A 15,926-nucleotide genomic window follows, 5' to 3' on the forward strand; every position below is an offset into this window, starting at 1 on the left:
CTGTCAAGGAAATGCAAGACAAGAAATTCAACCTGCACACAAGACAGAGTGGAACATACAAAGTTTCACAGATCTTGTTCTTCAGGTCACATGAAAACAAAAATTGCAGTCTAATTAAAAAAAAAAATCACTAAAGCTAGTTATAAAAAGCAGAACTATCAAAGTGCTTTAATACATAAAGTGTCAAACATAATTAAACAGGACCATTAACACACAGCTGCCATAAGATGTTCAAACAGGTACATGTGTTTTCTGAATGCAGGAGAGAAGCAAAGGTTTTTAAATTACCCCATAGGGCCAAAGTGGGTTAATAAAGTTTTTCTTGCTCATTTCAGCTTCTGAACGGGATGGTTTTGCTCTGTTCATGCATTCAAAGGCACAGCTGGATTTGCTCTATCAGAAACTGCATCAAAATGACTGTCTACCATGAAATAATAAAAGGGGCAGCTCTCACTTAGTGAAGCACAAAAAGTAGATTTATAGATACCTTCCAATTAGCAGTAATAATTTTATGAGGTATTTCTTAATGTGTAAAAATTCTGAGCTATTTTCTGCAGCTTTCCTTTAAACATAGTTTAAGATAACTGAGTGTGTTATTTGAACCATCAACAGACTGCCAAAGCTATTACCACAAGAGCAAATGAAAACAAATAAATAAGGAAGACATTTCAAAAGCATCTCGTGCAACAAAGCTCAGGTAACACACCTTTGCCTCCCTACCAGCTCTCCTGTTAGAAATCATGAAAAAAGACATTCTCCACAGCACTTCTCTGGGTACTCTCTATGACCTTAAAGATGGAAAGTAACTCCACCAAGCACAGCAGAGCAAACAGCAGTGGGGAAATGTGGCAGTTATAAACAAAAAATGTCAATTGAGACCCTTCCTGCAATTCACAGCTGTAAAAGCAGATTTGCTCCAGTAAACTGAGACTCAAAAGTACGACACAGAGCATCACATCTGGTCCCTTATAGGCCACAAGTCTGAAGTAATACCAATTAGAACAACTTGTCTCTTTTCTGAAGGCACCATAAAGACAGTAACGCTTCGGGTGTAATGAGAAGAGGGAGGAGGAGGAAAAATAACAAATATTGTTAGAAGGAGACACTAAGAGCAGCTTAATATAATAAGGAAGAAAAAAAGGTGGCTCAGTTCTATGATGGCTATAACGTGTAACAGTACAGAAACCCTACACCTCTAGGCAAAGGAAGAGCAACCAGAGTTTTTAAAAATCTAGTCCTGAATAAAAAAAAAATCAACTTTCATTTTCAGTGGATGGGTGCAAAATCTGTGACTGAGATCAAAGGAGACAGAGAGGAATCAAACTGCTATATAAAACACTGGGGTCCATACCTACTCACATGGCATCATTAGCCTGTTTCTGATTTACCACAGTGTTAAAGGATCTGGACAGCCTCCTATGCTTTGCAGGATGACTGAAGTCCAGTCAAGTTTCATGTATTAAAATTCTTCTGAATCCGCCAGTGAGAACAAATCCCTCTCCCAGCCCGTCTGAGGGAGGGGGTGCCTCCCAGCCAGGAGACATTTTTAACAACCCCAGGCAATCTACAGGCAGCACGCTACTCAGTTAGATCTCCTAAGCAGCATTGCAGCAAGCAAGTCCAGGCTTGCTAAGATGTTCTGTCCCTGCATGGACTTGAGGACAATTTCTCACAAGCCCTTCAGGCCAGTGGCTCATGCTTCACCATTCCATTACTGCTTTTCAAAGCCATTTTCCTTCCCGTCTTCCCCTCTGGCTCCCTGTTATCCCAGAAGGACTTTCTGCATCCTGTGTGCAGCAACGCTGGCCTCATCCTCAGAGTCAGACTCGCTCTGGGAAGTGGAGCTCTGGGAGGCAGAGCTGAAGGGAGAGGAGCACTCTGGGGAGCACAGGTAGTGCATCAGTGGAAGCCGATACTTCCCACAGAAGTCAACAAACTTGATCTGTCTGACACAGCTGTCAAAGTACACACCTGTGAGGGAGAGAGAAAAGAAGATTATGAGACCCTGTGCCCAGAGCCCTGCAAACTCCACAGGGCTCTTGTGCCTGGAGCATATGCCTTCAATTAGGATTTTATTGCCACAGCACTGCACTATATGTAGAAGTACAAGGTGGAAGGGAAGGGACCAGGACACCTCTGAAAATGTGAAATTTCTTTTCTTGGTAAAATACTCCTCTAAAACTGTATTTGGTAGGTGATTCAGAACAGCACACTCTTCATGTAAAGACACAGGGCAGTTACTTCCAAATGATGTGGCAATTTCTTCCAACCATTAGGGAGAAAGCTCACCTGGGAATTTGTAAACTTCTTAAATGTTTAATCAATTAATGCACTCTGTTTTCAAACCTGTGAAACCTCTTCTACCAGCTAGTAAAAATGCATTCACAAATAGACTTTCACAACTATACTTTTCTTTTGCTTGAGTGAAGCCACCATGCTGAGCTTGGATGCTACTTTCCATGGCAACAGTCTTACTGCAACACACAATTATGTTCTCTTCCTGTCACAGCAAGTCATTTTAGACACTGACATTTTCAGAAGCTTCCAGCAGTGTTTTAAAGTCCTAGCTGGTCAGCAGTAAGCAGTTTCTCCTGCAGTGGTAGAGTAATGTTGCAGTACTGTGCAACTTCATAAGGCACAGTGAAAAAAGCAAAAAACAAATCTGCTGTTTTCCAAACTGTGCACAACTCTTAGAAAAAGAAACTTTTCTTTCCCTCCCAATGTAAGTCCCAGTCCTTCCATCTTTGCTTGTGGAGCATGCTTTGATATTGTTCTCTAAGAAGACAACAGCTTGCATTATGACTGCAGGGTAAATACTAATTAATTCTTTTTTCCCCTTAATCTTCTAAATGCTCTATGTGCAGATCATTTACTCTGGTTAAAGATTAAGCATTGAGGCAAATTAAGCCCAAGTATTCCAGGCTGTTTTATGAAGTCCTCTTCTTCCAAGAACTATAGGCTAGTGGTCCCAAGCTACAGCTAAACAAACAAGTTGCTGTTGGTAACCGCTAAGCACTAGAGCCACCCTCCTCTTTTCCACCCAGAAATTATGCCCACCATTCAGCAAGAGTGTGTGCAAAAGTTCTGCTGTCCATTGCTTACTCTGAGCTATTTCAGGGCAAATGGATCGGAAACTTCAGATCATAAAAACCACAGTGGAGTGCTGGGATGAGCTACAAAGACTGACGGAAGAGCTATCTTAAATTCCCATGCAAATCTAGTAAACCAGCACTACAGCTCTGAATACTGTTCCTGAACAAGGTTCCTTAAAGACAAGTTTCCAGGAGACCTGGAGCCAGGGAAATACAGAATGTGGCTGCAGTAACATTTTGAACCTGAGTAAGCTTCTAAAGTCACAGCAAGTCAGAGGGAAAGGAAATTATAAGGTAAGAGCAGGAAAAAGAGCTGTAAAGGTGAACTTACCCCCACATTTAGGATTGGGGCAGTTGCTGGCCAAGCTCAGGTACCGGACAAGACTCTCTGGGAGATCACTGGGAGTGTAGGGAATGTTGCGAGTTTTAACTGTGCGTCCAGCCAGTTCCTGAAGGCTCGGGGGATTGTAGGTCAGGTCACGCACAAACCGCACCACCAGTGGGTTCCCACGCAAGCTCAGCTCATCGAGGTGAACCAGGTTAAGGATCTCTCGGGGAAGGTAAGTCAGCAGGTTATTGTGCAGGCTAAGGGAACGCAGGGAATGCAGCCTAAGGATGGAGATGGATACCCTGTCAAGATGTGCAAGCAAAATTGTCCCACAGATGCATTAAGCAGACCTAATTACGCTCCCCACTCCCACCAATTTCTTTTTCTTTGTCTTTTTTCCCTTTTAAAACATAAATTCATTCTAAAAGAACTGCTCTTACTCCAGTATGCACAATGCACTAGAAAACTCGGCTCAGTACCACAATACCTGGTAAAGAAACACAGTCTTAAACATGCTGCTATCCCTCTCAGTATTCCACACACACGCTCCCAAAAAAAGGTAGAACAAAAGTGTACAAACTGAGTGCTTTCAGGGAACATAACGATTCTTTGTACCCAGTGCATGCATCAAGAACAGTCCTATGGAGTGCTCTGAGTAAGTCACCTGCTCTGTCTCATGCATTAAAGATGATTGCTGGGAGGCAGCCAGCCCTGGAAAGCCCCATGTTTTCATTGCTTGCAGCTGCACCACCTCGTGCTGATACCACCAGATCTGAGCGAGGTCAGGCCAGGCCAGCAGCGGCACAGTGGACAAGCAACGTTTTTGCTTTTGGACGAGTCTTTTCTCCTCTCCTGAAGCACAAATTAATGCTCCAGCACAGCATTCAGGGTGGTTCCCAAACTTTAAAAGCTACACTGTACTTTAAGAATAATCCAACTACACCATCAAATTCAAACTTGGAGAACTCCACGCTGCCATTCAGTTGTTTTTAGGGTTACAGCTATACCTCCCATCTTCATTTCCCATCTTAAGGCTACACATACAGAACTGCAATGTCCTCTTTCCTCCCATTATGAACAGATAAAGCAGTAACCTAGCCACTGGAACTGTACTGTAGGATTACATGAACACTCTGAGATCCTAACATAAAGAATGCCAAGGGAACACAGGGATGTTACAAAAGTACACCATAAAAGGTTTTGGGTGAAAAGCAAAGCCCGTCAAGCATTCATTACTAATGGAACAGTACCATTCTTACTTCTTGAGGTAGCAATTTATCTCTTCTGAGTTCCCCAGGTAGTTTTCAGAGTCCTCTACACAAATCTATTAATTCACTATAAGGTGCAATCTCAGTGATGTTTTTTCAATATAACCCTTTCATTGAGTTTTACAGATCATATATTCATGGTCTGCCTGCAGTGCAGCATGCCAACATGCCAAAGATGTTCTTTTTCAAATCCAGTCACATTAACAAACTGAAGGACAAATATGTCTTCCCAGGTACTTTTATCCACACACACAAAAGAAAAAGTTCAAAGAGTTAATTACAGCTCGTGGCTGATGACAGTAAATACTCACTGTGCCAGCTGAGGTGGAATGCTCTGGATCTTGTTGTCACACAGAACTAGATACCTCAGAGAAGGCAGTTTTGCTAATTCAGGTGGAATTGCTGTAATGAAATTCCCTCCAAGGTACAGGAACTCTAAACTGAAAAACACAGGAGGAGAAAAGAGTGCATTATTTCATTAATTTCAAGTTTCCTTTAACACCTAAGTTTTCATAGTTACTGCATTTCTTAAAGGAAACTGACAGATATGAAATAATTTACTGAGAGCAAGGAAAAAAAAGCTGAGGTGCACAGCAAAATTACAACAGAGCTGCTGTTTCACAATAGATAACGTTGAGACTTTACCTCCAGACTCCTACAGTCACCATTACACCTGCAGGTAGGCACCAGACAACTGTGTATTCCTACACCAGCCCATTATACAAAGCTCCTGCTCCTTTTTCCAAGGATGTGCAGCCTGCACACACATGTTGTACGGCACTGCCACAGGTCCTTTTGCAGCCAGTGAGAGCTCTCAGTTTCAACAGGAGTGAAGCACGAGTGCAGTCTCTCCCTGGATATCCTGGCCCTGCACCAGCACTAGCTGATCTTTGTGGAATCATCTGACTCCTTGGTGACTAACTGAAACCTTTCAGCATTATTCCCCTTTGATACAATTCACATACCAACAGCACAGAGTGCACCTAAGTCACACAAATACATGCATGCAATCACTCAGAGACTGATTTCACTACTCTGAAGTCATGAAGCCCAAAGCCACCAGAAACCATTGCTGGGCTTCACTGCAGTTTGGGTCCAAATAAAAGAATCACTGGATGTCCTGTGAAAACTCAGTGGATTGGAGACAGGAACAGAGAGAAGCACTAGATCTGTTCTGCCCGGTGGAGCAGCCAGTGTCTTCTGTGTATCTCTGCCCTTCTAGGAAGAAAAATTGGCAAGCATTTCTCTTTGACATAATAGCTTCAAGTCCCCATTCCACAGACCCAAGTAGCTTTCTTTCCCTGTTCTCAGATGTTGTCTGAAAGAGGAACAAAGGCAGGCTCAGTTTGGGTGCATCTTGCTAATCACAGTCCAGCCAAGATTTTTTCCCATGTTTGAAAAAGGTGGATCCCACAGTTCTGCTTCAGTATCTCCAACACACACTCAGGTTGCCTAACCACAATGCACCTTGGCCTTCTCTGATTCAGCAAGCATTGCTCACAGGTCAGGGAAAGTGAACTTATCCAGGCTGCATCAGCCTTTCTTTAAGTGTAGGTTGTAACTTCCTTGGAGTAGGAGACACCTTCATCTCACCCCAGCAACTGAGAAATGCTATGGATACAACAGGCACAGAAACATAGAAACAGAGCACACCCAAGGGACACCATGGTCCACCCAGACCTGTGCCCAGAAATTCTGTGACACAGCATATATGGAGTGCAGAGAAGTTCCTCCCTGAGATTTCCCCTGGGATGGAGGAGAAGAACAATAGCAAGAGTCTATTTCGCTCAGCTCTTGCAAGAAACTTGAACCCCAGAGATCCAATGACAGCATCCACTTAGGCTACAGAGGCCACTTGCTGCAGCACAAATGCACATGCCTGACAGGGAAGGACATGAATGACAGACCTTTGCAACACACCAGGAGATGCTCACAAGGCTCAGCTTTCCCTGGATTCCTTTATATTTTTGAAGCATGTTAGGCAAGCTAAATAATTGAAGTTGGACAAAGGGAGCAGAAAATTAGGCCTTAAACTGAATTTGATTATATGGAAGGCAGTAACTACAAACCAAGTGGGACAGCACATTTGGAGGTTACTCTGAACGTACAAGGAAGTGCACAGCAAAAATACACCAGCAATTGCCACTGCTTCAAACTTACATTAATCTCTCTTCTACTTACACAACCTGTATGTTGAGGAGTGGGGGTAGGAGGAAGGCTGCTGTGGTACAGAGACCACGTCGAGGAGAGATTATTTTTAATTAATTTTTGATCCCCTAACAAAGCCCTGAGTTTTAACCAAAATTCCTCCTTCAAACCTCCATTGTTTCCTGAGGTAGATTTAGGCTGCTTGGCTTTCACTAGGGACTTAACTGCTGAGTATACAATTCCATACAGTTCCTAACTCCATACCATTGCTGGAGCACGCACCAAAATCTGTTGGGCAAGGGAATTCTAGCAATGTAGATTTCAATTTTTAAACAAGGTTTAAATATGTACAAGTTTGCACTTCCTAGGAAAAGTGAATAATTAACTCCTCATCCTTTGTGTTTGATGACACTAATGCCTGTGAAGTGACATGGCATAAAAACACCTCCTACCAGTGAAGGAGAAGAGGGCACAAGTTATACATTAAAAATGTTCTGGGAATTCATTTCAAGGCATAAAATGCATATGTTTCAAGAGCAGCCTACTGTACAAAATAAGTGTGCAAAACCACTGCCTCCTTACAGCTTCAGGTCTGTTCTTGGTAAAGCCTGTAAATGACTCAGTCATACCAGGAAGGATATAAAGACCTAACATCAGAATACAAACTAACTAAAAACCCACTAAATAAGATAACTCCTTCACTGGCAACAAAATGCTTCTTAAAAACTGTTTTCTTTTTACTCCTCTTCTGAACCATCCTTTTTGGGTCAGTAGACTAAAAACTCATGGGATCCAGTCTAGTACAGCAAATTAAAAATTTTCACATCAACTTATGGTATTAATTAGATGATTAATTTATTAAAAAAACAGAGGGGGGAGGTTTTGAAACTACAAAGAAACTTATTTAAAACACAGGAAAGATACTATAGCTTTCACTGAAACACCATTCAGTGGGAAAACAAAATCCCTAACTCCCGTCCCTCAAAGTACAATTTGCTAGGAAGAAAGATCTAGCCTAGTCTTGGCTAAGCAAGGTGAAGGAATCAAGAACAGCCATTTCTGCATCAAATTAAAGTGTCAAGAATTGTCTGAGCAAACACAACACAGGAAAGGATTTTCAAGAGTCATGACTCTTATCAAGAGCACTGACCACAGCACTGGGATGCAGTTTGTTCCCAGCTCACCTGCTCCTGGCCTGATTTGCATGTCACACTCACATTAAGCATGTATCTGGAGGCAAAGGTGATGCTGGCTCTCGAGTTGTCCTACTCAGGGCAGGGCAGTTTGCTGCTTCACAAGACAAGCAAAAGCAGTACTCAGCTCTGCCCTCTTCACACAAGAACCTGCAGTAAGGCAATCCACAACATTCACTCCAGGTTTTTGCATGAGGACAAAGCAGTGATGGCACTGAGCTCAGTGAATGCTTCTAACTAACCTTTCACACATAGACCTAGTCCTTCTGACAATCATTAATCTGTACAGTCATTTTGATTGAACAGCTAAGGTCTTGTGAGCTGCTATGTACACAGACGTAGAACTGGATTTTTTTTCTGCACTTTCAAAAGTCCAGAATCTTCAAAAAGCCAGAGATAACTATCATCAAACAAACATAAGCTCAGTTCCAATTTTTGAAGCTAGAATGAGTGATTTACTTCCAACCTGTCACACAGACTCTGTCTGAATGAGTTTCAAGAGGGGACAAACACTAATACAATCAATCTCAACAGAATCTGAAAAAAAACCCCAACAACCATGTGACAGAGTTATTAATGAGGGTTGACACTTTCTCTCCTGACTTTCAGCAATGTTGACAAATACATTAATAATACACTGTCCCTTTGAGCCTTACACCCAGCAGCCCCCTGCTCAGCACAACCAGTCCTAATTGCTGCCAAGCACAGACAGCATGCTGAGTCCATCATGTGGTGCTCCTCTCTAGCATATGAAAATACTTTTACCTACTAGGAAAGGAGTGGAGAAATGCTCAAACAACCATGATCAATTCAGGGAGTGGCAGCAAAATTCAACATATAAATAGACTGTACCTTCTTGCCCATGTCCTTGATGTTTTCAGGTCATCATATAGCACAAATCAAATCAAAAAAACCCAAAGCAGTAAATAAGAAGAGCCACTCTGAGCACTAGAGATATTTTTTTATATCCTATCAATTACCACAGCACTCCCATAGTCATCTATCAAGGGGAAAATGTCTTCAGGCATAGGAGGTACTCAAATTTTCAATCCACCCTGTTTCCCCATAGATGCTTCCTCAGATAAAATTTAACAGCTGACATCAAACAGATGCATCTAAATAGGCAATATAAAAAAACCGAAACCAACAATGATGCCTCAAACAGCTCCAGGTCCTTTTAAGATAAACTTTTTAGCAAGAAATATCCAGGACAGTTTTAAGGCTCATGCAAGGGAGGAATTTCAAAGCAGCCCACAATACACTCCTGTTAACCCTGTTCTACAATTTGCTAATTCCTGAGAGAACTGCATAGCCTTTGCTGACACGCAAATTTAAGATCAAACAGTCATCTGAACGCTATTTGCAAAACGTTTGAAGACAGGAAAAAGAAGGAAGACAGCAAGGAGGTTTCCTAATTCTGTATTTTTATCAAAGCTCTGCTTGCCCTTTTTCCCACACTAACAGCCGCCCTTTAAGCATATGCTTGTCTAACACGCTTAATACTACTCATGAATGAAAGCAAACACTCTGGTTTTCAATGCATCTAAGCCTTTACACAAACCTTGGATGAATACAGTTAGGCGTTTGAGGTCTTTGATCCCAGCCCTTGCACAACCAGGCTTCATTAGAAGAATACCAGCAAGAAGGAAAGGAACATGCATGGGTCTTTTCTAAGCTCTGCCTGCTCCCAGTGCTCTACAGAGCATGAGGATTCACTGTGAGGGTATGACTAAATTCAGAATTCCCATGGGAGGCTTGAAGTACCAGCTGCATTTTGCTAAGCCCTTGAGAATTATTCATTTTACAGGACTTTTGCAGGCCTGCACACTGATCAGGGCAAACCTTGCACCCTTTAAGCCCAAACTCACAGCTGCACCATGAAGATCAGAGCTGCATTTTACCAGATTTGCCCTGCAAATTTTGTGCCAGGATGGGCACAAGTAGATGGCCACATTTCCAGCTCACCTTGCCCCACAGCGCATCACCAATTGGATCAGCAGAGGGAGGATATGCACAACCATATGTGCCTATGCTAAACTCATACTTTACCTGGCAACAAACAGGAAAGCAATGCAAAGAAGGCTGCTCTCACAGGTCTGGTGCATTCCTCACTCTAAATTCACAGCAAGAGCCAATGCTCAGGTCTTGCACTGTACTGACACATCAGCTGACAGGAACTGGGGATACTGGGCATACAGAAGGACCTGGCACAGCCTCAACATGATCAAGAAAAAGCCCACAGCAGGGTCAACACCTACACTTCTCAGAAACACATGGACTATTGCTGGTCACACTCGATGCTTACAGTGAAACTACAATGAAAGAGCACTGAATTTTTCCTAATGGAAAATATGAACCAAGTTATTTATCCCTGGTGCCAGCTTACTATGACCAGCATCATCCTACTGCCATCACCAGAGCAATCATGATCATACAATTATAAAGTCATGCAGAGGCTTCAAGCATATTGGTGGCCCTCAACAGCCTAGTAGATAACCAGTAATCAGGAACATAGCAGTCACTTTCTATGCAGGATCTTGCACTGTACACAAAATATTTGTGTGGGCAAGGATGGGGCTGAAGCCGGAAGGAGCAAGACATGACAGCAGCAGGACTGGCTTCTTATCACCAAGTTCAATAACTCGCCAAATCACCAGGAACGTGCCAGGGAAAAGTTTCTGCACAATATGCCTGACTCAAATACAGCTTGTGTGAAGTGGTGTATTTGTGATCTTCCTGTGTGTAACAACACATGGCACACACCTCCCATTCCAAGACCTTTGCATTCGTAGTCACCACCATGTACCTTCTCCTTTGGCAGCTTAGACCCATCAGCTTTTTATACTTTCAGCTTCACCACACGCACAGACTCCTTACCTGCTATATTCTTGGCCTTCACTAAAACTGACATGATGTCCCTTCAAGAACTAAAACAGGGAACTATGGGGTGCAGAGGGAAGACATGAAGCTTAGTTATCAAGAGTTATCTTTTTTTAAAAAAAGATCTCATCACAGCTCAGAAATTCCCTGGAAATCTAAGAAGCATTTCTAGATTTCTCCAGCTCCAGTCTGCTCTGTAATCAGTAACTGGAAAACAGGAAACTGCCAGGGTCATGGGAAGAGGAGAATTGCTGGTCTCAGGAACTCTAGTAGCAGCCGGAGGAACCTGATCAGTCAGAGTGCTGCCTGCATTCTTCTGTGGTCTCAGAACCCCTAAGATAAAAGAAAAAATTCTTTTTATGAGATATTGCGCACGGAAAAAGGGTCAAGGTCTTGGCTTGTCACCAACAGCAAGACTGGCATTTGCAGACTGAGCTGTGAGGTTAATAGAAGCCACAAGACCAGGTCCCACCTCCAACTTCTAGAGCTCAGAAACGAACATTGCTATGCTGTAACAGCTGGCTCTGCTCTGTCCTTGCTCAGGCTCATTTTACCCACTTCCACAACAAGCACACGCTGAGGACACCTCTCTTGTCAGCAGGCAGGAACAGAGTCTGACAGCAGCTTATCTCCAGAATGTAGTTTCTATGTTTATGGCAAGGGTCCCCATTTACCTGGGTCCCAATGAACAGATTCAGGATTCCCTCTAGGGGAACAACACACTATAAAGTGTTATTTTCTCCCACTGCTGGCAAAGATGAGTGCAGCTCCCTTTCATTACTTAAGCAGTCCCAGATACAGAGGTCACTGAGGGCAGAGTGGTAAAGAAGCTGACAATCCTGGTGGGGCACAGATTTGCTATCTTGAGTTAAAGTTCAATTATATTATGTTGACATGTTAGCAGAAGTTCCATGAGGTAGCAGTGGTGATGTGGGCAGAAGCTGTGTCTAAGTGTAACTTTTCCACCTGACTCGTCACTTTGCAATGATGAACAGACAGTTCGACAGCTTTGTCTGCATTTGCTCTCTCCGATTTCTCCTTCTGGGGGTTCAAGCATGACCGGTCCATGAAAAGATGCAGGACAGAACAACAAGGAGCCCTGCTTCAACAAGGGCATGTCAGACGAACAAAGCAGAGTGACAGAGGTGCAGCATGGAGCACAGGTCACAGCCTGCTGGGGCACCCCATGAAGTGCTACACAGCCCAGTACCTTCCTGGGGACATCACAGAAGAAAAGTAAGGCTGAAGTTTGCTTTCTTGGAAAAAAAAAACAAACAAAACGAAAAAACCCCAAACAAACAAAAAACCCAAAACCAAACCAAACCAAACCAAAAAAAAACCCCCCCCCCAAAAAAACCACAAAAACCCCACAAACAACAAACAAACAAACAAACAAAAAAAAAACACCAAAAAAACCCAAAAAACAAAAAGATCCCACAGAGACCATATAAACAGAAGCAGGGAGCCTCTGACTCAGAGGTGAGAGCAACAATCAGATCCCAGTCACATCCTGGATGTTATCAGACATGCTATAAAGACAATGTGAATCATCTTCCTCAAGAACTGCCCTCCTCCACTGGCCTCTTCTCCCTTGCCTCACTTCCTTTTTCATCCCTGAAGCATCTGTTCCCAGAGAGGAAAAAAGCTGTGCTTCCTCTTTCTCATGACAGCCCCAACCAGGATGTATCACAGCCCTGCCAAGAAGGATATTCTCAATCACTCAAAATGCTTCACAACATTTCTCAGCCCAGCGAGCTTAATGCAGAACCACTCCAAATCCTTAACAGTTGCATGCTATGCCACCTGGACAAAAGCCACAAAGTCAATTGTATTGTACTGCAGCAGACAAAACCATTCCCCAACAGCACTCAGGCAGCTCTGGTACCTCCCACCTACATCCATGGGAGACACCACTCCACACAGAACATCCTATGCTTCCACTGGATGCAGCTCTGCTGAGCCATCAGAGCGAATCCAGGTATTTAGGGTCAAGGGTGCTGTAATTTGCATAAGAGAGCCTGCCTCTGGAGAGTCCCTTGGCAAGGGGCTGGAGCAAACAAAGTTCAGATCCAAAGTCTTAGCAGAGAGCCACAAAGAGGCCAGCCTGAGGCCCAGGAATCCAGCAGAACACACTGAGGAGCCTGTGTCACTCAAGCCACAATAAGCATCCTTCTTGCCCAGGAGGACACCAGGCTTCAAGAGTACGCAGCCCAGCCCAATGCAGGGAGCCAATATCCAGGGCTGTCTTAAGGCCTGTTCCCAGCCCACCACTGTTAAGACTGGCCCCAAAGCCAGATGTACCACTGCACCTGAGCACAGCCTGGGGCTCCATGCTTTGGGTCTGTCGGAATATGTCAGATCTACACGAGTCAGTGGGTTGAGAGAAACACCACAAAACCCCACCCATGACAGTGGGTCCAGTGAGACTGCATCAGTATGGGCAGAAAGGCCCTGTTGCTTGGTGAGCCACAAACACATCTTTATCCTTCTGAGCAACCCATCCTACAGCCATGAGCTGCAGGACACATGGGGCTTATCTCGTTGTCACCCAGAGATGTGCATGAGAGGGAAACTATGGAGAGCCTTCCTCGTGCCAGCACTCTCACCAACCACACCATCACCAGGAGAGCACCACTGCATCAGAGCAGCCCAGGGACTGGGCAGTGCCATGAGTCACGCAGTTTGTGAGCACAGAAGGCCCATCATCACCTGAAGAATACACAGGATTGGCTGGGTTGGAAGGGGCCACAGCAAGTCATCAGTCCAACCTCCCTGCTCAAGCACGGTCACCCTAGAGCACATTGCACAGAATTATGTCTGCTGGAACACCTTCAGTGAGGGAGACTCCACAACCACTCTGAGCAACCTGTTCCAGTAGTTCGTTACCCCCACAGTAAAGTTCTCCCTCATGTTCAGGAGGAACATCCTGTGCATCGTCATTTTCTGCCGACTGCCCCTTGTCCTATTGCTTAGCACCACCAAAAAGATCCTGCCTTCATCCTCAGCACCCATCCTTTAGATACTTTATATATATATATATATATGTGTGTGTGTGTGTGTGTGTGTGTGTATGAGGTAAAGAACGTCGTCCTGGAGTTTTAGTAACTCAGCATGAGATAAAGTAAGAGCCACGTTAGCGGCAGCAGTGCCTGGAGATACCTGAGGTTGGAGAGAACGGAACCCCCCAGGGGGAGTGTGGCGGAAAACCTGGCCGGGCTTGCCGAGGCTGTCCCTGCTCCCGCGGGGCCCGTCCCTCACCTGTGGAGCTCCTGGATGTCGGGCGGGATGCCCTGGAGCCGGTTGCCGCCGAGGCTGAGGCTGCGCAGCCCGCGGAGCTGCAGCAGCGCGGGCGGTACCTCGGAGAAGCGGTTCCCGCTGAGGTTGAGGACGCGGAGGGAGCGGGCGAGCGGCGCCTGCCCCAGCCCCTTGGGCAGAGAGCCGGGCCCGCCAAGCCGGTTGTTCTTGGCCAGCAACGTGTGGAGGCACGGCAAGGACAGCAGCTCTGTGCCCATCTCCGCCAGCCCTGTCCCGCTCACGTCCAGCACCTCCAGCGCCGGGAACCACTGCGACAGCCCGGCGGGCAGCGGGCCCGACAGCCGCCGCGGCGACAGCACCAGCTGCCGCGCCTCCCCGCTGCGCCGAGCCGACAGCTCCGCCGCCAGCGCCGGCTCGGCCTCGGGCTCCGGCTCGGGTTCCGGCTCAGGCTCCGGCTCCATCGCCGGCTCCGGTCCCGGCTCTAGCTCAGGACTGTCCCCGCCTGCGGCCGCCATCCCGCCCGCACCGACCGACGGCCCCGCGCGTCACCCCGGGGGCTTCCGCGCCTCGCCCCGCCCCGGAACCTGCATAGCCCCGCCGCCCCCCCCCGTGTCATGCTCGATCCGGGGCGCGCCGCCGGCCGAGGCCACGGCGGCTGCAGAGAGGCGAGTGCTCTTATGCAGGTTGCGGGGCGCCTACCGTTGGGCGGTGGAGGGAAGAGGGAGCGTTCGGCGGCCCCGGAACGAGCGCGGGAGGGCGGCGCGCAGGCGGGGCGGGAGGAGGCCCCGCGGTGGCGGCTGCCCGGGCCTGCGGCTGCCCCGGTCCCGCTGCTCGCCCGCCGGGTACCGCCACAGTCCGCACCCGGCGGGCCTGGCCTGCCGGACTGATGCGGAGCCGCCGGCTGGAAATGCGCCCCCCCCCCAAGATTGGGACACCAGGGCTGCTAAGTGTAAAATTAAACCGTACCCTTTCCTCTGTCCCTTTTGGTCATCTTCGGAGCCCGAAGGAGAGATGCTGCCTGAGCCCTTGTGCCCCATGGCCTCTCCACTGTGACAGCTGGTGGGGGAGCCTGGCCCAGCATCCCTGGCCAGCGGGTGTTTTGTCCAAGGGTGGATCTGCTTTGGTCCCTGAAGAACAGGGAGGTTGGAACTGAGTGATCTTTGAGATTACTTCCAACCCAAAACACTCTGTCGTTCCGAGCTGCTGCTGTGGAGCACCAAAACGGAGGTACTCCCAGAAGCACCTCAGTGCATGTCTTTGCCTGGATGTGAAAAGACAGCTTTGGTCTTGAGCTGGGGCATTGCAGGAGTTAATCCATAACACATTAGTCCATCAGGCGAAGCAGTCTGATGCTGGTCACTGATCGACATGGAGGTGACCCCTGTTGTACTGTACATGTACAAACAGACAAGTCAGGATCTGTGATTTCAGTTCACTGCTCTTTGGACGCAGTTGTAGTTGTCAGTAATCATCAGAAGCAGCAGCAGCTATGTGTGATAAAATGAGAAAATTCACAACCCATGGGAACTTTTGCCTCAACTAAGTCCAGGCTTAAGAAGCAGACTTGCTCCCTTGTGTTGCATAGAGAAGCCAAAAAGAAGGGAAAAGCAACCTTCCACCTGCTCAAAACCCTTCATATACACAAAAGTCTCTGGCGTCTTAGACTGGACGAAACACAAACAAAATCACAGTTTGCGTGTACCTGCCAAGAATTTAAAACAATGTGTGAAGTAGCAACAATGCTGACTTCAAAAGTGTCCAG

The 15,926-nt window shown here is 46.2% G+C and overlaps 1 protein-coding gene across 1 annotated transcript; it reads right to left on the reverse strand.

The window, feature by feature from the left end:
• Positions 1-1,762: 1,762 nt before the first annotated feature.
• On the reverse strand, positions 1,763-14,679 carry LRRC58 (leucine rich repeat containing 58). The gene is made up of 4 exons (XM_062512931.1): positions 14,168-14,679; positions 5,000-5,128; positions 3,424-3,701; positions 1,763-1,971 (listed from the first exon to the last, which is right to left on the reverse strand). Exons 1-4 carry the CDS (start codon positions 14,677-14,679, stop codon positions 1,763-1,765), a joined length of 1,128 nt encoding a protein of 375 aa, XP_062368915.1.
• Positions 14,680-15,926: the final 1,247 nt, after the last annotated feature.

The sequence above is a fragment of the Cinclus cinclus genome, chromosome 2 (genome assembly GCF_963662255.1).
Source record: "Cinclus cinclus chromosome 2, bCinCin1.1, whole genome shotgun sequence".
Lineage (NCBI taxonomy): Eukaryota > Metazoa > Chordata > Aves > Passeriformes > Cinclidae > Cinclus > Cinclus cinclus.

Bases quoted from the DNA above. Each gene is read 5' to 3' on its own strand.
- LRRC58 (XM_062512931.1), bottom strand. From the start codon at position 14,679: ATGGCGGCCGCAGGCGGGGACAGTCCTGAGCTAGAGCCGGGACCGGAG. The intron at 5,129-14,167 runs GTGAGGGACGGG...TGTGTTTTTCAG, and splicing joins GACATCCAGGAGCTCCACAG to TTTAGAGTTCCTGTACCTTG. The intron at 3,702-4,999 runs GTGAGTATTTAC...CTCCATCCTTAG, and splicing joins ATTCCACCTCAGCTGGCACA to GCTGCATTCCCTGCGTTCCC.